Genomic DNA, 21,711 nt, shown 5'->3' with positions numbered 1-21,711 from the left:
CGTAAAAAGTTGATTAATTAGATCGACCCCCACCACCACTTTATACTAATACACATCGGAACAGTTTGTTTTTATCTTCATAACAGAAACTACCTCAATCGGAATAATAATTGTCTTTAAACAGTGAACATTTGCAAATTATCTTTTTTCCATATAGTGATCTGAGTACGTTTACCTTTAGTACCTTTGACGGACCATTTAAAAAAATAATCTTTGTTTGTTTGTTTATTTTCTTGTGGTTCTTAATACTTTATTAACGATTTTGATGGTTATCATAATCGTTAGAACTGACGAGGGTCAACCCAAACCGAAATATATTTTAAATAAAATGTTGAACTAGCATCTACTTTATTTACTCTTCACCGAATTTTAAATTAAACATTTACAGGTAAAAAAAGGAGAAAATGGTTAAAATGATAGGATTTATTATTAATTAAAATAGCCTACCTGAAACTCCAGGAGGGTTTTTACTACATCAATGTGAGAGAAGAAGGTCGCCTGAAACATGTTTCTCATGGTTTAATACAGTCTTTGTTCCCTCTTTTAGATAATATCCCTCCTTCATGAACATTTTCTTATTTAAGTCTTCACGACAGGAATAAATTTCAACGGATATGTAAATAATTGTCTTTTAAACATTATTTAAAAAATTCATAATTGCAAATTATCTTTTTTTACATAAAATGTTTTTTGGTTTCAAATTTAATCTTTAGTCTATTATCTGTCTGAAGTCTATTATCTGTCTCCGGAATACTATCTGTCTCTGGAATTTTATCTGTCTACGGAATTTTATCTGTCTCTGGAATTTTATCTGTCTCTAGGATTTTATCTGTCTCTGGAATTTTATCTGTCTCTAGGATTTTATCTGTCTCTGGAATTTTATCTGTCTCCGGAATTTTATCTGTCTCTAGGATTTTACCTGTCTCTAGAATGTTATCTGTCTCTAATATTTTATCTGTCTCCGGAATTTTATCTGTCTCTAGGATTTTGTCTGTCTCTAGAATGTTATCTGTCTCTAATATTTTATCTGTCTCTAGTCATTTATCTGTCTCCGACTTATTTACCTGCATGAGAGCGGTCCAACCGTTAACTTTATCCTGATGGTTCAAGTTAGCTCCTAATCCTAAAACAAATAAAATAAAAAACTGCTAAGGTAAAAGCGACGATTTAGAGTACATCGGTAGACGAATTTTTTATTTAAGTTTTGATTGTTAACAAGCTTTTTTTCAAATAAGAAGGTCACAAGGAAATATAAAAAAAGCTTTTTTTAATTGACAGCTTCTCTTGACCTCTATGTTTATGTATATTCATGCCGTTAACAAGCTTGATGTAAATCAAATTGAAATCGAAAGTCGTCTTTATTGTATTGACATAATTATTGTACTGATAAAATCGCCTACAACTGTAGTTTACAATAACGGTTGTACTGTGACGTATTAGTACGGACTAATAACTAGTTTTAATGTAAACAGAAAAAACAGATAGATAGTAAAGCAGACTGGGCCAACGCCGATTTTTTAAAATAAAACTTAGCTCTTACTAATCTTACACTTTCAATATTTTTTTTTTTGCCTTTTTTGCACTTTCAATATTACTGGAGATTTGACGCATTTTGTTTAGATTTCGACAAAAAGTTTTCAATTTTTGAAAAATTTTAAAATGCGCAAAAAATATTTTTAAGTCCGCGAACTTTTTTGTTATTGTTTTATTTTGTACAAAGAGAAAATGGGCACAGATACAGCCCTAAAAGCCTAGTATGATACATTTGAATTTTGACAATTTTGATTTTATTTAATAAATTGAAATCTGAACAATTTCGTTTATCTCCGGTAATATCAGCACAAAAAGGAAGACCACATTTTGGAAATCCCAGGCCTAGAAGAATTTTGTGATTATTGTTTGAAAAACTGTACATATAAAAGTAGATTGACGAAAGAATACAACAAAAATGGTCTTTCTACGACAAGTTTCGTGGGACACCCTGTATCTAAACATGATAAATTTGAATCTGACCTATTAAAAGCTGAGTTATACTGAGAAAACCTCCAACCGCTGCTAAAATCAACGGTGTAGCTCCTTCCTACAATATAAACCTTTTCAAATAGTAATTACTCAAGTCATTTATAATGAATATTTAAACATTATTAAAGAGAAAATTCACTATTTTCAATTATCGTTTCTCTTTTAAGTGACTTACGCATTCCTGTTACAGAAAAAAGGGAGGAAATAGTCAGAGTTAAACAATTTTCAGGCTAGAAAAAATGCGAGATCCTTCAAATTATTGATCAGTGACAGGTTTTAAGAGCAACGTTAAAGGGACCGTTCACTTATTTGGGTAATTTCAGGGTAAACTAAACAGCCTATTCGCGCTTGATTGGTAATAGTCTTACTTTTCAAAGACAACTGTGGCCAGAGAAAAAGCCGATTTTTCGTTCAGAATTTGAGCGGAAAGGGACGGCCCCTCTCTATAGACACTATTTGATGTTTTTTTCAGTAACAGCAGCCCAATAACATTTAAATTTATTATATTTGAATGTCATTATGTGTTCGTTATTATGTACTTAAATATGAAAACTTTTGATATTTGAGTTAGCAAGAAATTTACATTTTTCGCATTAAAACATGTAAAATGTGTAAACAAAGACGACGTCTCTACGACAATCAATTAATCATTACTCATATTTAGGTTCGTAGATTTTGTAAATTTTTTCCCGCATGTGCACAACTTTTCATTTGTCATGCCGCGTTCAATTCAGCTTTTTACACAGGCAATACACAATTTTGAATGCGATAAAATTGTGTTATTTTAGAAATAGAAAGTTAAAAAACAACAAAAATAAAAAATAATGACATTTACAATTAACGATTAGATACTACAGTTTAATTTTATATTCGAAATTTATTTTGATCCACAACATACTGAAAAAAACATCAATTAGTGTCTATAGAGAGGGACCGTCCCTTTGCGCTCGAATTCTGAACGAAAAATCGGCTTTTTCTCCGGCCACAGTTGTCTTTGAAAAGTAAGACTATTACTAATCAACAGCGAATATGCTGTTTAGTTTACCCTGAAATTACCCAAATAAGTGAACGGTCCCTTTAAGAAATATCACTTAATCGTTCTATTTGTATGATAGTAACATTTTTTACTTTTCTCTGGATCCAATATTTAGAAATTAAGAAGAATATTTTAAACATTTGGAAAAAAATATTATCTCCAGTAAAAACTAAGCACTGATGTCATGTTTCAATTTATACGTTTTTAAAGGTTCTTCATACTTGTACTTAGTACTTGTGAGAATTAAGAAAATTGAAATATATTTTGATTCTTTAAATAGATACGAATACTATTGATTAAATCCTCCCCCATCCCGTCTAAAAAAAAGGCTCAATAGAATAAAAATAATATTGTAAATTTATTTGCGTACTGTTTTACAGATGTAAAACAATCAGACAGTGACTGTAATCTTCTAAGAACTTTTCTTCGAGAAAGCTGATTATACATTTGCATTTAGATCCATAGTTACAGAAAAAGGTGTTAAGGTGTTCTTGTCTGTTCAGATTCTCCAGAATTGAGTTGAAAAGAGGGACAGCTGTATATTTAATTGATACAGTAATGAATCTGTTTTAAATTTCCGACCTGATCTTGCATATCAACATTGGTTCCTTCCTTGGACAGCAGCTCTTCTACCTTCTCTAGATCACCCTCTCTGATATCATTATCATCATTATCATCATTATCATCATTATCATCATTATCATCATTATCATCATTGTCATCATTGTCATCATTATCATCATTATCATCATTATCATCATTGTCATCATTATCATCATTATCCTCATTATCCTCATTATCATCATTTTCATCATTACCATCATTACCATCATTAACATCACTATCATCACTATCATCACTATCATCACTATCATCATTATCATCATTATCATCATTATCATCATTATCATCATTATCATCATTATCATCATTATCATCATTATCATCATTATCATTACTATCATCATTTTGAAAAAAACTTTTTATCGAATTAAGTATTTCAAGTATTTGATTATTCTGGAGTCTGGACCTGAGGAGTATTTACTTAAAAACTACTGTATTGACTGATCGACTGTATGTTCAAAAAAGCGAATAATCGCTTTAAAGTGAGAAGTCGTTGAAATCCCCAAAGCCGGTCGTCTTTCTTTTATTTAAGTTTTGTGAATGACCTAGTTTAGTATAGTACTGTCTAATGTCTAGTTTAGTATAGTACTGTCTAATGTCTAGTTTAGTATAGTACTGTCTAATGTCTAGTTTAGTATAGTACTGTCTAATGTCTAGTTGAGTATAGTACTGTCTAATGTTTAGTTGAGTATAGTACTGTCTAGTGTCTAGTTGAGTATAGTACTGTCTAGTGTCTAGTTGATTATAGTACTGTCTAATGTCTAGTTGAGTAAAGTACTGTCTAATGTCAAGTTTAGTATAGTACTGTCTAATGTCTAGTTGAGTATAGTACTGTCTAATGTCTAGTTTAGTATAGTACTGTTTAATGTCTAGTTTAGTATAGTACTGTCTAATGTCTAGTTTAGCATAGTACTGTCTAATGTCTAGTTTAGTATAGTACTGTCTAATGTCTAGTTTAGTATAGTACTGTCTAGTGTTTAGTTGAGTATAGTACTGTCTAATGTCTAGTTTATTAAAGTACTGTCTAATGTCTAGTTGAGTATAGTACTGTCTAATGTCTAGTTTAGGACTAGTACCTGGCTGCCTGGATTAGGTCCATATCCTGATCTTCGGCCTGAACTCTCCTGGTTTGATGCATGGTTTTAGTCTCAAGATATACACGGATATCAGTGTTTCCTAAATAATAGAGTTGATAAATAATAATAAATTAAATTCCAATTATTTGATGAAATTGTTTTTATCTAAATAATATTTTTGTGATCATAATCTATGACAATGTATTAATTTAAGAAAAGCCCATGTACTCATTAATCTCCATTTCTTTGCAAAGATATTAATATTTATTACAAAATCCAATTTTAAATATAGCTATCTAGTGCCTAGCGTAGCCCAGTGGAATTAAAAAACAATATTTTTAGACTTTGTTATCCCCATTACCCTTAACAAATTATACATGTTTGCGAACCTAGCAAATTAAAATAAGAAAATCTAGATAGATGGATAGATCTATTTGAACCAGCAAATACTGACATATCCACTTGCTGATATATCCATTATCCAACCTACCCTATCTACTTGCTGATATATCCAGTATCCAACCTACCCTATTTACTTGCTGATATATCCATTATCCAACCTACACTATCTACTTGCTGATATATCCATTATCCAACCTACCCTATCTACTTGCTGATATATCCATTATCCAACCTACCCTATATACTTTCTGATATATCCATTATCCAACCTACTCTATCTACTTGCTGATATATCCTTTATCCAACCTACCCTATCTACTTGGTGATATATCCATTATCCAACCTACCCTATCTACTTGCTGATATGTCCATTATCCAACCTACCCTATCTACCTGATGATATATCCATTATCCAACCTACCCTATCTACTTGGTGATATATCCAGTATCCAACCTACCCTATTTACTTGCTGATATATCCATTATCCAACCTACCCTATCTACTTGCTGATATATCCATTATCCAACCTACCCTATCTACTTGGTGATATATCCATTATCCAACCCATACTACCTACCTGCTCCTGAAGCAATATCTAGAGCTGTTGCTCCGAGTAGGTTTAGCTTGTTAGGATCAGCTGACCGCTCAAGCAGAAGTTGACACGCTGCTTTACTTCCACCTCAACAAAAGTTAATATTTCCAAATTTATATAATTTTCTAACTTCTGTACTGAGACAAAATTTAATAAATTTGAGCTGCGAGGCTGAACAACCTATTTGAACCACCGATTTAAAGTTAAAGATTCAAAAAGGATTTATATCGGTGATGCAAATTAGAACCGGTGGTAGGCAGTTCAAATTCATTAAATTCGGTCTCTGTTTTATCAAATGCTTTAAAAATGATTGTAGGAAAATTCAATTCTAATAAATGGGTAGGTCTTCCAGCTATAGGGTTACCCACAAACGATGAGACTTTAAAGACGACTTGAAACTTCTGAAATTTGACGATCTTCTGCCTTGAATATAACCTTTGATTTGTTTATTTAATAAGATAGAAAAGAAAGAAAGAAGTTAACAGTTACAAGAAAACATGAATATATGGAAATAGACAGAATAAATTTCTTACAGTCGTCTCTGAACTCTCAACCTTTGTGGTTTACCCTGTACAGTGTACCTGCAGCTGCAAACATGAGTGGCGTCCATCTTGACGGAACCGCCATAGCATCCGGGCGCATGCCGCGGTTTAATAAAATCCTTAGCACGCCGTCTCTACCATGCAACGCAGCACTCATCCCGGGACTAGGACAGGTTCGGTGCTCAGAGGGCAGAGGATCTTCTGGTTTAACTCCGGACTCCAGGAGCAGACGAACAGTGGATACATGTCCTGATCCTGCAGCTATAGTCAAAGCATCAGATCCAAATTTATTTCTGCCAAACCGTTTTTTTTGTTACAAAGTTATTATCAATCTTAATCGCAGTTTTTATCATAGGTCCGGGTATCCTGATTTAATGCATTGAAAGAACTGTAATTTCCATTTTTTAACGTGAAGAATTGTTTTTAATTTTTATTTTAAATAAAAAAAACCGGTTTCCTTTTACTAGTATCGACTCCTTGGTCTAACAGAAACTGGACTGTGCCAGTGTGACCGTGCCAGCACGCCTAAATAATAGGTAGCAGTTTAAACTATAAATATTGTAATTAATTGAATTTTTTTCTTCAAAAAAAGTCCTAAAATTTTTTACAATAATATTTCAAGTTTTCCCTTATGGCAACGTCCTTTAAACACTGTTATTGATTTTGTGATGTTACATAACTTTTTATTAGGTTTCTTAAATGCAAGGTCCCATCAGTCCCATTCAAACAATTTAAACTGCACCTGGTTCATTCTTTTAATAGAAAAACTGCTTTAATAAACTAAACAATTTAAGTTAATTTTTTAAAGTGAAGTGATCTTTTTCAAAGAATTATTAATGGTTTACACTTTTAATACAGCCTATTTAAAGGGAATGTAAGTGTAATTAAGGGCAGTTTAAATTGCACGCTGCGACCGACGGATTTCCCGACGCTCTAGCACCTTCGTACTTGAAGCGATCCGACTGGCAAGGACATATTTGTTAGTGTACACTGTACAATGTCAAATGTAAATTGTCAGATATACATTTACAGTGTTCAGACAGCTGGCTAAAATGTACAATTTAAAGTGTTGAGGTGTACATTATGTACGACTTAGATAGTGTACACTGCAAAGCTTACAATTTACAGATAATGTACATAAGTGTACACTGTTCATTACATATTGATAAGTGTGAACTGTAAACTGTACAGTTTGATATGTACAGTAATGTTTGTACCTGATGCAGTGGTGTCCAACCCACTGAATTTTCTTGGTTTAGATTACAATGATGTTCTCGAAGAATCTTCAGAATTTCTACATCATCGTTGGCAGCTGCTACCTGAACATACAGAAAATATTATTTTAAAATCCCTAGGCGGCGGAATAAATGATCTTTCGGAAAAACACAAAAAAGAACATATTTAGTGTTGAAAGTTGTCACATGGTGAAATAAACTTTTGGTAACTTCATGTTAAAACCTTCTTTTTGTTTTACTTCTGTCACCTCAGCAGTGAGCAGGGAATATTTCTTTGAATTGTTTTTACTGAATTTATTTAGAAGATTTAACTTTTCGAACTAAACATCTATAAGAGAATTGCGCTTCTGTCTTTTAAATAATTAAATTTTTTTAATATAATGATGGACGCTGGATATACCGGTCCTTCACTAACTACAGCTATAGCATTATCGACTCGATAAACTTCCCAGCAGTTAGATCAATCGATATAGACCGAAAAACAATAATTTTGGAAAAAGACCAACGAGATAATTTACACGGTGAGTCACTAAGTTGACTACTTTCAAAATTATTGATCGTTTAAAACAAAATATTACAATATTAAAGTGATTTATTTCAGAATAATGTCTAACCAATCGATCATGACCGATATTACCCCATATCTAGGCCATGTTCACAGAGCAGTTTTACTCTTGGTTACTAGTGTGGTGATCCAGGTAGGAGCATGTTGAGGATAGCTGGAGTGGCCCGCACAGTCCAGAGGTCAGGTCGTCGTCGGTAGAAAGTAATCAAGTAATTCAACACTCCCTAGACCTGGCACAATAGTTGTGACAAGCGCAACTAGCTTCTTTTAGCATCTTTAACAATCGATGTCTTCCCTATGTTTTCTTTGAAATGTACACAAAGCAGATTTATTCTGATATGCGCTACGAGCATCTTTGTCAAATACTGAGAAATTAAACTTTATTTCTACACATGGAAAAAACTTATAAATTGTAAATATCTTTAATCCAACCTTGATAAATGTTTCTATTCTTTGTTCCTGCAAATTTACTGCAGAAGAAATGTTATAAACCAAAACCAGACTTATTTAAACTTAGGAAAAAGAATAGTTTTCGAATGTCAATGTTAAATCCTAAAAACCAACGTTTTGTTCTAGAATCTTATTAACTATGTAAATTGCTATATTATTATGGTTCATACATATTTATAAACCATTTTTCCCTAATTTTCCCTAATCTAAAACCAATGTGAATTATACATGTAAATCCTGTTAAAACCAATTATTCTAACGAAAATAAAAATAAATTTGTTTAAAAATAAAAAAGATTTAACTTTTTGTGGCCATAGATAAACTTTTTTTAAAAAAAGATTAAGGGCCACAAACTCCAATTTCCTATTTTTTTTAAATTTACAACCTGTTTGGTGTAAACCTTAACTATTTCAAACTTTGACTATTTGACCAATAAGATTTCATATTAAAAGTCTTCGACATCAGATTGCAAAGATCAGGAATTATAAAATTCAAGGTTGAGCCTTGAGGCAAGTAATCCCTTACAAATCCCATTTTTGTTTTATTTATATGACCTGAGCAGCTGTGATCCCAGACTCGTCCGAGGCATTGACCCCAACCTCTCCAGAGTTAAGAATTTCTTTAACCTTCTCTTTGTCCCCCTCCTAAATAGATAATTATATCCACAACTTATATCTCTGGCTTCCACACTGAATCCTAAAAAATTCACGGTCGGACATGATTCACTAAAACACAAATGTAAAATAGCCTTCAGGTTGAACGATAATAATAATAATATTAATTATATCAACCATTATGTTGGGGGGTAAAACCAACAAATATTTTATTACCAAAATGGAGATAGATGGAGAAATGGATGCCTGGATTGATGTGATGGATACACGAAGAAATGAAAGGATTCGGAGAGGGATTGGATGGTTAAATGTATTGGATAGTTGGATAAATTGATTTGATAGACGATTAAATGAAAGAATTAATGAATATATGGATTAAGGGGTAATGAAATGAGAAAGTGATTAAATGATTAAATGGAAAAATGGAATGGATAGATGGATAAATTACTTAGATAGATGAATAAATAGATAAGATGGCTTAGATAAGTGGATAGATAGATATGATTGAATGGATTGGATAGCTGGATAAATGGATAAGATAAATAGAAAAATGGGTTGATAATGATTTAATAAAAGCATAAATGGACATTTGGAGGAAACAATAGTTGTGTTAAAAAATCACGAGACTGACCTTGAAAACTACCAAAATGAATATTAAACTCCGTCTTCTGAAAGCTAATATTGAGGAAACAAAAGTTTCTTCAAAAGAATCCCTCCATCGAGAAAATTTTAAATTTTTTTTTCCAAAATCCTTTTTATTCTACAAGAATCAGACCTAACGATTACAAGTTTTGAAAAAGATTTTTAAATTTGAATTAAGCTGGTTCACCGATTATTCGCAAATAATGTATAACCTGACATGCCACTAGAAGAGAGTGAAGAAGGGAATTCATCTTGTATTCTACTTAATCATGCTGCACAGTGCAAATACGGTGTACAATGTACGTTTCATGTGCATTGTACATATATTACTCATCAGTCATCAGGGTCTCATTTCATCTTACCACTTAGGTTAGCTCTTCTCCTTAATAAGTAAAAACTTGTAATATTTGAAGCGATACAAAACCTACATAGTTTCTTGTACAATTCATATCTTATTAAAGCTTACATAGTTTCTTGTTCAATTCATATCTTATTAAAACTTACATAGTTTCTTGTACAATTCATATCTTATTAAAACTTACATAGTTTCTTGTACAATTCATATCTAATTAAAACTTAGAAAAGAAAACATACCACTTATTCTCCAAACTTAAAAACATACTTAGAGACAATTATTATAACATCTCAATTATTATTTAATATATGATCAATGCCGCAATCAGATGAAAATTATAATAAAGAGTATAAATAAACAAAAAACTGGAAGAATATATTTTTAAAAAATTAAGTTTGGACCTATTAACAGCATTTGACTATAAAGGTTTATATTTGGCTAAAAGGCAGATGGTAAACAATGTTCCAAGACCCACCCACCCCCCTCTGATCAAATTCTTCTTAAAGGTTAGTAACTAAGCCGCTTTCACAGTTCAAAAATAGTTTGATGACCGTTATATTCAAGCTTAGTGGTGTAATACATCAAGGGTAAGATAGAACTTTAGTACATTTCACTGAAAAGGGAAACACCAGACGCCATGAGCCTCCGACATTCAGACACGAGCCTACAAGATTTGCTAAACAGACCGAGCCTCCCAGATTTGCTGGACAGACCGAGCCTCCGCCATGCAGTAAGAGCCTCCACTATGCAGTAAACGAGCCTCCGTTATACAGCACAGCTTCCTAATAACTCTTGGTTTTTACATGAAATATAGAATTTTTTTCTACAAAGTGGTGCAAGAAATTTACTTAATTTTAATGTTGTTCATTGATTGTCATGGTTTGTAACTTATATTGACTCATAAAGTAAACCATTTCTTACGCGGCCGGTAAGGAGGCTATTTAGAAATTCATTTCTGAATTAAACTTAATTTTTGTTTTGTTTTAATCGTTGATTTAAGCAATGCCAGTTTTTGGAATTTTTTAATGATTCAGATTATTTGTCAATGTAAAATTTTTGATTATATTAATCTGATAAAAATTTCCCAAAAAAGGTATCGGTTAAAGCAAATGATTATAAAATATCCAATAAAATTACTTTCAGAATTTTATCTCTAAATGTTTTCCTTTTTGCGTAAGACATGTTTCAAGTTTTATTTACCACTTTTCTAATTAATATATAATTAGTCACTATTTTTAATAATTGATTTATATTCAGATCTTTCATCTGTTAAGCAGCGGCTTGTTTACTGCATAGCGGAGACTCTTACTGCAAGGGAGAGGCTCGGTCCGCCAAGAAAATCTGGGAGGCATGTGTCTGCATAGCGGAGGCTCATGGCGTCCGAGGGGTTCCTTCCCTCGCCAGAAATTAATTTATAGTAAAAAAAACAAGGACTGGAACATACGCACAGCATTCCGACCCTGCCAAGGAAAATTCCAGCATTTGTAATTGTTCACAATCTATTTTATTGCCTTCTCCCCCCCCCCTTATATAATGTTAATTGGTTTGGTATAACAGTGAGAACCATAAAACTCACGAACAGGAAGACGACTTTAAGACTCGTGTCATGACTTTAAATAGTCCAATGAACATGACACATTAATTGTGCAGTAAACAGACCCATTACACGTAATAAGTGAAGTAATAAGTACGTTGTTAAACATCAAATACACATAATTATTTATTTGTGGTCTTTCTATAAATATATTTCAGTTTTCTGGTTCTAACAGTTTGTAACTTTAAAATCAGATAGAGTCGACAGTGCCGTAATGGTGCTATTACAAGGTAAACGTAGAGTACCTCTTCAAATAAGAAAAATATATAAAGTACTTATATATAACTTTGCCGTAAACCCTACGCAATTAGTTCATGCAAGTTGTTAATATATTTTCTAAATACCATTTTCCTAATAAACGGCCACCGATTATGAGCAAACTTTAAATTAATTTTCAGTTTCTGGATATAAAGTCAAACTTTAACCCACAATTTTTCATCACTATCTTTAAAATAATAATAACCCATCAAACATGGATCAAGGCAGAGTCGCCTTTAAGAAACCCACCAAAGTATTGAATATAACAGTGTGTGTAAATTACTGAAGTGTATTTAGTCCATATGCTAACTGTAACCAAGGGCAAGAGAAAGCATAAGATTAACTGGAGGCCATCAGAAACTATTAAAGGGACTGTAAGCGTAATTTTAAGTGACCTTCCATGCAAAAATGGCAATGCCCGATTTACAACAGTACCCTTGAAACCTAATCTGATCAAAAATGTGGAAGATATCATTGTTTTTCTGACTCGTTATGTGATTATTTCTGTGATTTTCTCCATCTCTTAAAAACAAGAAATGCCAAGTCTCTTCACTTAAGAAACCGAAAATGAAAATAAACAGTTAAAAGAAACTAAATCCTAAAAATCTAGAATTGCCATTATTAAATTATTAAATGAAAGGTCATTTGGAAAAGATTGTTCACTAAAAAAATGACATAAAGCTGTTAACAATAACTAATCAGAGCTGAAAACTTTATAATGGGATATCCTTAATCCTGATCGGATAATTAATGAGAGGAGAACAAGCAATGTTTATTCTCGAGATTAAGAAAAAGAGTGGATTAAGCATTAATCCCGATATCCACCATTCTAAATTTCCCAGCTCTGGTGCCTTGTCAGTTAACATTCTTAAAATCCTAAATTAGTAAACTCCTGAATTTCTCATGAACAAGCAAGCAAGAAAATGGCGCTGATATTTCTTAAAAGCTGAAGTGCCCGTGAAAGTTTTGAAAAAAAAAAGTTAGAATTTCGATTTTTTTCCATTTATAAAATCTGTTTTTTGTGTAATGCAAAAATTTTCATGCTTATCTAAAAACGTATTTATGTTGTCCAACTCCAACTATTTACAAAGGAATGTTGTTCAATATCAGATGTCCAGCCGGTCACTCAGTTTAAAGGGTAAAGTATTTAAATTAGTCTTTCATATCACACTCAAGCTCTCACCTTGGCGTTACTTCTCATTTCAACTCCATTTTAACCATTTTATATCTGGAAGACTTGGATAAAAATATTGACATTTATTTATTTTCTAATTTTTAAAAAACTAAAGATTCGTGACTAGAACAGTCTTTGCATAAGAAAACAATTACTATTCCAGGAAATGAATAAAATGATTTAATGGCACATTAATAAAATTTATTATGTTTGAATATGAACATTTATGAACACTTTCTTTCCCAACATTAATACCACAATAAATGAATACTTTGAATAATTTTATTTGATTAAATAACCAAGTTCTAATTTTGATCCTAATTGTAGAATTTTGATTTAAAACAAATCAAATTTTGATAACTACGTCGTTTAGTTAAAAACTAACAATGACTTCTAGAGACATAACTTTAATTTAGTTAATGTTAATTAAAGGGACTGTAAGAGTTATTTCAATTGACCCTCCATTAAAAGATGACAATGTCCGATTTACAACGGTACCCTAAAAAGCTTTGTCTGATCAAGCATGAATTAGAATACATCAATTTTAATAATTAAAATAAATGATTTTTTTCACTTTTGATTTATCTACAAAGGAAATTATCAGAATATAAACACTTTAAAACCTTGAAAAACGATTTCTTTTCCATATTATTTATCACATGAAGGTTTAAAGGGAACCGTTTTCAATAGTGGGAAATTCCATCTTTAAATCAGAAAAAATATTAACGCGGAAGACGACTAGATAAACTCAATTTTAAATCAGAAAAAATATTAACGCGGAAGACGACTAGATAAACTCAATTTTAAATCAGAAAAAATATTAACGCGGAAGACGACTAGATAAACTCATTTAAATCAGAAAAAATATTAACGCGGAAGACGACTAGATAAACTCAATTTTAAATCAGAAAAAATATTAACGCGGAAGACGACTAGATAAACTCAATTTTAAATCAGAAAAAATATTAACGCTGAAGACGACTAGATAAACTCAATTGTATTGCGGTAAACGTAACCATGTAATAAAAAAAAAAAAAAAAAAAAAAATAAAACAAAGTCCGATATTATCTGACTTAAAGGAACTGTAAGCAAAATATTAGAAGTCAACCCTCCATGCAAAGATGGAAATCTAACCAAAAATATGGAGGGTTGACAGTCTTCATTTCTGACAATGTTTTACTGCTGTATAAATGCGCAAGTCACTTTTGTAGAGAATCCCCGATTGAAAATAAACCATTTGCAGAATTATAAACATTCATATCTTATTCATACTTTATCGGACGAAGCTTTCATGGGAACCATTGTGAATCGGACAACGCCATCTTTGCATGGAGGGTCAATTGAAATAACGCTTACCAGTCCCTTTAAAATATGCTTTCAAGGATTTTACAATACAGATAAAAATGTCAAAAGAAAATATATATAATTTTCCATAAGATAATAAGATAAAAGCTCTCTTAAAACATCTCAGCGTGAAAAAATGATTCTATTCTCTGAATTCTTGGACATTCATTTAGTAGAATTTGTCTAGTTTCTGCCAACAGATGATCACATTTAATAACTCTGATAAACCTAGCAGAGCGGAGAGTTAGAATACCATGATTAGATGTCCTGGTTCCCTTTAGGTTAATCTCTCCTAGTTTAGGGACTAGCTTAGGGACACAAAGAATACTCTTATCCGTGATACTCTGACATCCGCTCAAGTTGAGTATTTCTAATCCAGGATTGGAAGACATGATCTGGATTAGTTGATCATCATTGATATTAACCCTGGATATGTCCAGAAACTCCAACTGTTTGTGCTTATTGGAGAAGGATTGAATACTCGTTTCATCCAATCCGCTGCACCCGCGTAACCCAAGGGAGCGGAGAAGAGGAGAGTTGAGATCAAGCCTCCAAGGAGAGCTGGCCTCCGAGGACCGACAGTAGGACATGAAGAGATGTTTGAGGGCGGAGCAGGAGCTGAGGACGTGGCATATATCCTCAGGAGAAACCTCGAGAGAACAAGAGAAATATATAGTTTCTAGGTTCCGGCATTGTTTAGATATCCGGAGAATGCCAGGTTGAATGACCGGAAAGTTTAAAGATTGAAGTATTAATGTATTAAGGTCAAGAGAGGCCAGAGAAGCCAAACCTTCTCCAGTCACCAGATTGCACAGACTGATATCAAGGAGAGATATAGCAGGACAAAGCTTGGACAGTTTTGAAATAACTTTATCAGTAAGTTTCATACACTCCCGTAGCTTTAATGATTTCAAGTCTTTTCTACATTTGTTTAGAATACTCTCCAGTCCAAAGTCTGTGATGAGATTACAACCTGATAGATCCAAATATCTCAGAGCTCTGGGTTCCTTCATTCCTAATCCTGACCCGGTCAGATACTTGTCTGCATGAGATACCTCCAGCTCCGTGAGTAGGGGTAGAGAGAGAAGGAGATCTAGCTCTTTATCAGAAATATAAGGACAATAGTTCAGATGAACACAGGTCAGCTCAGGGTGAGACCGCACCAGGGTATATAATCCCTACAATAACAATAACAATATCAATAACAATAATAATAACAATAACAATAACAATAACAATAACAATAACAATAACAAAAACAAAAACAATAACAATAACAATAACAATAACAATAACAAAAACAAAAACAAAAACAAAAACAAAAACAAAAACAAAAACAATAACAATAACAATAACAATAACAATAACAATAACAATAACAATAACAAAAACAATAACTATAACAATAAAAATAACTATAACTATAAATATAACAATAACAGTAAAATTAACAATAACAATAACAATTAAAATAATTATCAAATTTTGAAATATTAATAAATAAAATAATCACAAAATAATAATAATTACAATAATTACATAGAGAAATCTTTAAGACTTTAAATGGGAACGAAAGATTGCCAGGCATTTTAAAACCGTCAGATTTAAGAACATAAACAAAAACAATAACAAAAACAAAAAAAAACAGTAATACAACAGGAACATAAAGAACAACAACAACAACAACAACAACAACAACAACAACAACAACAACAACAACAACAACAACAAAAACAACAATAACAAATAGAAAAACAAAAACAACAACAACAATAACAAAACAAAACCAACAACATCAACAAAACAAAAACAACAACAACAACATTAATATTTGTTTGATCGCATGTCTTTTATGTAATTTTCATTGATTTTTAAGGCTTTTGTATACTTTTCTTAATTGGATTCAATTACACAATTTGATACTTTTTCTCAATAGTTCAGTTATTTTTTCCTAGACCTTGACGATGATATATATATATATATATATAACTATTGTTCAGAGCTTTTTGTCAACACAACTGAACTAATTTTTCGTAAACAGAACAAGAAGCTTTGCAAATTATTGTCTTTTAAAGAGAGATACTGGCTAAAACCGATTCTCAAAATCATCTCTTCAGTGTCCGAATTTAATGAATTTGAGCCGCGTCTCAAATCCACAAAAGACCGGTTTCAGTTGAGTGACTGCTTAAAACTTGATAAATTGAATACATTTTTAAGTGAGTGAAACCAACCATATTTGAGCCGCGGCTCAAATTCTTTAAATTCGGCCTCAGCATGGACAATCCAGGAGGATTTGAAAGATTAAATGTGCGCTCTTGCTAAACAAGTGTACACCGTAAAAACGTCTCATAGTCTCAATGAATCCATCATCTCTATAATACTGCACTTTTCAACTACCAGGTCTAACCAGCCTATCCATTTTAATCCATTTAACTTTTCGTCTTTTTGTCTGTAAAATTATCAAATTAAAATACCTGTGGGTCAGGAACGGATAGGTCTATTCTCCGGATAACCTTGAGGTTTGCAGCAATCTTCTGGAGACTGTACTGCTCCGTGAAGGACCAGGAGGACAGTGTGTGGAGGATATTCAGAGTTCTGTGGTTCACCAGACCGAGGTTAAACATATCCTCGGGGCCCAACAACTAAACACAAGGTATGGGTATAGAAATAGATTTAGTAAAGGGATTGTAAGCGTAATTTCAAGTGACCCTTCATGCAAAGATGGCTATACAACGGTACCCTTAAAGGCGTGGTCTGATCAAGTATGAATTATATTTTCATGTTTCTTTAATCTGTTTATTTCATTTTCCGTTACTCTGCAAAAGTGACTCGCACATTTTATAGAATAAGACATTTGCCGAGTCAAATAACCAAGGGTATCTACCATGTTTTTGATCAGATAAAGGTTTCAAGGGTAACGTCGTAGATCGGGCATTGTTATTTTTGAATGGAGGGTCACTTAAACTTACGCATACAGTCCCTTTAGGCTTAAAGCATATATTTTCTTGCATTTTCCCCTGAAGTTAATTATTAGAAATGTTGTTTTTGGTTTTATTCGGCTAATCGGAGAAATGCAAAAAACATGGATAAAAAGTAAAAAAAAACATTCCTTTTGATGTCCAATTTTCCCGTCAAGACCACATAAAATCACGCCTCCATCCCTGTTTAATTTCCCCGTTTAAGCGAATAAATTTTTTTTTTAAAGAATAATTGTGCAAATAGAACAAATCATAAATTACTTAAGACTAGTGATATTCTCTGGGAGGGACAACATCTGCTATTGAAAATAATATTTTGATGTTGAAACCAGATATACTATAACCAGTATATACTATATATTGACACTATTTAGGAAACACTTGAAATAAAAGGAATAAATAAAAAAATTCCTAACAATACCTGGAATATTTGTCGAAGGATAATAATTGGAAGAGTATCAAGTCTAATCGGCAAGTCTTCTAAATCTTCTAAATCTTCTAAATCATCTAAATCTTCTAAATCTTCTAAATCTTCTAAATCATTTGAATCATCCAGATTCTGTAGGTTCCGTAGGGTCTCCAGATTTTCCAGATTATTTAGATCTTCAAAATAATCAATATCCTCCTTATCCTGATGTTTACCGGTCTCCAACTCCTGCAATGTTTCTTCTGTAGAACTATTGGCAAATATTTTGCTGAGTAGAGTTATCTCAGTACTAGTAGATTCCATTGCAACACTAATAAATTAATAAATAATTAATAATTAAGCATACAACTGGTGAATTTTTCTCATTCACGTTCATTAAATCTTTTTTTTTACAGTTTTTACCTTTAGGCATTTTTGATAGAGCGTTTGATCTTCAAGAACTCGGTAACCATGACCTATTCTCATAGCATGCAGAAGGTTCAAAGCCTAGAACAAAAAGTAAGGTTTTGCTAGAAAAACAATAACAATAGGAAAATTGTTTTAAGGTTGTATTCTAACTAAAATGAAGTTTAAAAAGGGCATTTCAGCAACAAAAAGGATAAGATTTTTTTAGCCAAATATTAAATATCATTAAACTATAAAAGTAATTTCATCTAAACCTCCATTTAAAAAGTGGCATTTCTGATTCCCACTGGTACCATTAACACTTTCATTTAAGGAAATCATCGTTGGTTTTCTTTATTAAAACGTGTGGAATTCTGACAATTTTTTCATTGTTTCTGAAGCATAATCCGCAATTAACTTTTGGAGAGGAACTGTAATAAAAATAATTCAATTTTGTCGGAGATCATGAACGTTATTTCGATCATCCTTGATCAGACTAAGGTTTAACCGGTAAAGTTGTGAATCAGGCATGCCCCTCTTTTAAATTGGGGTCACCTGAAATTACGTGAACAGTCCCTTTAATTACGTGAACAGTCCCTTTAAGAACGTCCAGATCCTGAAATTACGTGAACAGTCCCTTTTAAAACGTCCAGCTCCTGAAATTACGTAAAAAAGTCCCTTTAAGTTTAAGAACTTCCAGCTCCTGAAATTACATAAAAGTCCCTTTAAGAACGTCCAGATCCTGAAATTACGTGAACAGTCCCTTTAAGAGCTTCCAGGTCCTGAAAATACGTGAACAGTCCCTTTAAGAACGTCCAGCTCCTGAAATTACGTGAACAGTCCCTTTAAGAACGTCCATATCCTAAAGTTACGTGAAAAGTCCCTTTAAGAACGTCCAGCTCCTGAAATTACGTGAGCAGTCCCTTTATCACGCCACCTGAAAATTAAAAAATAGTTAAGTTTTCTTTTACGGTTCAACTATATAGTCCACAAATATCCCAACTCAACAGAAGCCTTTTTAGATGGGGATTGGACATACCACGCATTAAACGGAAATAAAATGCAGAAATTTAAGAATAGAAGGGGGGGAGGGGAGAGACACTCCCCTCCAAACAGGTATCCTTGGAGAGTCCATCACGTGGGACTATTTGTGTGAGGGCATCTCGGGCATCGAACCCAGGTCAACAGGAAAGTTTTCTGTACCCCCACTCTTCATTTGCCTTGCCAGCCTATAAATGCTAGGCTACTGCTTGAAGAGGAGAGTTACCCAAGAAGGCGTGAGCAAAATTTGAATAAAAAATGATAAATGGTAATTGAGCAGAATTTATTCTAATAATTATCGAAAACTAAACGTAGAAAACAAGGAAATATGTAGATCCCCGAAATTAGCCTAATGAGCTTTGTCAAAACAGGAATAACTTTCATCACATTTAAATAAAAGAAAAAAAATTAAGTCTTTGAAGGGGTGAGGGGGTCAGAAATAAACTTATTCACTAATTAACAAGGATAAAGCTTAGAATATTACGCAGGATTTCCAGGCCTACCTTTTAGGAAACCATGTATTCGGTTGTTTACTTCAGACACACTACACATACACAATATACTGTACCGAGCATTCTTTAATCTGAAACATCGGAATTCACAGTTAGTAAATGTTTTTCACAATTTTTTAATATATGGGGGGGGGGGTGCATCTCCTTGTGTGGCGTATAATTAAAACTAAAGTAAATACAGGTTAGTTCACATTTATATTGTAACTATACAGTTTACCATGTACATAGAATGCATGTTTGTAATAATTAAACAAGGAACACTTCAAAATACATTTATCTGCATATTAGCATTTAACAACAATCAGCATATAACAATGGATTTTTAACTTTCTCATAACAAATTTCAAATCCTTCATTTAAAAAAGGTGGTTTAAAAAATCGATGGTTGTACAGCTTTGATAATGGCATTCCTGGTGGGTAGCATTGAGTAAACTGTACATGTACGATTTAGAGTGTACAATATAGCTTACTTTCACATGGTATTTTATCAGAAAAATAATTTTTAATATTAAGTCTTAGTGAACCAAAATTATATATATATATTTTTAAAATATATTGGTAACATATTGATAATTTTTTTTTCTTTTAACTCAATATTTAACCGTGTTTCCGGGATCCTTGCTTTTTATTGATTCAAATCAGAAATAATTAAAAATACATTTTTATATTTTATATTATCAGAATTTTAATTTATATCAGAAAATTATAAACACGAAATAACAAAGGTTGATAACAATTGTTGTATGTAAAAAAGAAGATTTTAGAAAGAAAAATATCAACTTAAAACGGGCCAAAATAAAAATCAATTCAACATTTTTAATCCTTGTACTTCTGATGTGAACATTTTTATTATATAAAAAATATGAATATCGTAACAGTCGGGGTTGGGTTAAATGAAATTAAGTTTTGAAAATTTATATAGTTATTAATTAAATGAATGTATCACATTTAAGTTTAAACACAGACTAAATAAAAATCAAGAGTCCAGGGAGCAAACTTCATATTTGTCAGAAAAAGTTTCAAATTTGTTAAATGAAAAAAAAATTATCTAGAAGTGACTGTGAACGTGACTTCAATAAGTGTTACATGCCCGGCCCGGTTAACAACGGTATCCTAAAAACTTTAGCTAAAAAATTGACCGAGATATCCTTGTTTTCCCATATCAGATTTGATCATTTTGAACTGCAGTTTTTTTGTAGTGACTTGTTGAACATACAGAAGAGATCATAGAGTAATAAAACGAAGAGGTGAAGCTTAGCTCAGATGTACACAACCGACCTGTCTATTATAGAGCGATCGTATTTCTAAAGGTGGATTTTATGGAATTGACCAATGTTTAGATTTTCTTTCTTTATTTAAAGAGAATTCGAGTATGTTGACTGCAAACATTTGACAATTTTCAAATTTGTAGGTTTTCAATTTATTAGCTAAAAGTTCTTGAGCTAAGCTTCACCTCTTCGTTTTATTACTCTATGGAAGAGATACAATAACTTACTAATTGTTCTTAACATCGAGATAAGAAGGTTTAAACGGTTTAAAAGGGTACAGTTGTGAATCGGACATACCACGCATTAAACGGAAATAAAATGCAGAAATTTAAGAATAGAAGGGGGGGAGGGGAGAGACACTCCAGTCTTGATTTTTAGACTATGACAAATTTTTGCTAAACAATTCTAATCCTAGTACACAGACTTAACATTCAACTATTATTCTTGATATGTAAACAATAATCCACTTTAACCGCTAGTTAGACAATTTTATAATATTTTATTATTTTTCTGCTTTAGGACCGGGTTTTTTTCAAAATGTATTAAAACTCTCAGCATTGCATGAATTTAGAATG

At 32.2% G+C, this 21,711-nt stretch overlaps 2 protein-coding genes and 1 long non-coding RNA gene across 3 annotated transcripts in view; all 3 read right to left on the bottom strand.

Annotated features, from left to right (window-relative positions):
* LOC111704581 (ankyrin repeat and SAM domain-containing protein 6) overlaps window positions 1-13,246 on the bottom strand; it is a 16,937-nt gene extending 3,691 nt beyond the window's left edge. The window contains exons 1-12 of the mRNA XM_023476863.1: window positions 13,192-13,246; window positions 10,014-10,183; window positions 9,100-9,189; window positions 7,513-7,614; window positions 6,753-6,820; window positions 6,335-6,588; window positions 5,739-5,840; window positions 4,759-4,858; window positions 3,641-3,710; window positions 2,014-2,080; window positions 1,065-1,123; window positions 448-498 (exon numbers count right to left, since the gene is read on the bottom strand). Of these exons, the coding sequence (XP_023332631.1) occupies window positions 448-498; window positions 1,065-1,123; window positions 2,014-2,080; window positions 3,641-3,710; window positions 4,759-4,858; window positions 5,739-5,840; window positions 6,335-6,588; window positions 6,753-6,820; window positions 7,513-7,614; window positions 9,100-9,189; window positions 10,014-10,052 (1,002 nt within the window). The 5' untranslated portion in view covers window positions 10,053-10,183; window positions 13,192-13,246. The remainder of the gene's footprint in view (window positions 1-447; window positions 499-1,064; window positions 1,124-2,013; window positions 2,081-3,640; window positions 3,711-4,758; window positions 4,859-5,738; window positions 5,841-6,334; window positions 6,589-6,752; window positions 6,821-7,512; window positions 7,615-9,099; window positions 9,190-10,013; window positions 10,184-13,191) is intronic.
* A 1,208-nt stretch (window positions 13,247-14,454) lies between these two features.
* On the bottom strand, window positions 14,455-19,945 carry LOC111704580 (F-box/LRR-repeat protein 12). Its single transcript, XM_023476862.1, has 4 exons — window positions 19,860-19,945; window positions 17,926-18,241; window positions 17,001-17,168; window positions 14,455-15,704 (listed from the first exon to the last, which is right to left on the bottom strand). The coding sequence occupies exons 2-4, from the start codon at window positions 18,232-18,234 to the stop codon at window positions 14,640-14,642; spliced, it is 1,542 nt and encodes a 513-aa protein (XP_023332630.1). The 5' UTR covers window positions 18,235-18,241; window positions 19,860-19,945; the 3' UTR covers window positions 14,455-14,639.
* Window positions 19,941-21,170, bottom strand: LOC111704587 (uncharacterized). Its single transcript, XR_002765851.1, has 2 exons — window positions 20,745-21,170; window positions 19,941-20,489 (listed from the first exon to the last, which is right to left on the bottom strand). It is a non-coding gene; the product is annotated as an uncharacterized LOC111704587 (long non-coding RNA).
* Between the last annotated feature and the right edge of the window lie 541 nt (window positions 21,171-21,711).

This window comes from Eurytemora carolleeae, unplaced genomic scaffold (assembly GCF_000591075.1).
Source record: "Eurytemora carolleeae unplaced genomic scaffold, Eaff_2.0 scaffold537, whole genome shotgun sequence".
Taxonomy (NCBI): Eukaryota; Metazoa; Arthropoda; class Copepoda; order Calanoida; family Temoridae; genus Eurytemora; species Eurytemora carolleeae.
Note: the sequence above shows the minus strand (reverse complement) of the source record. Positions and strands in the feature narration are given on the sequence as shown.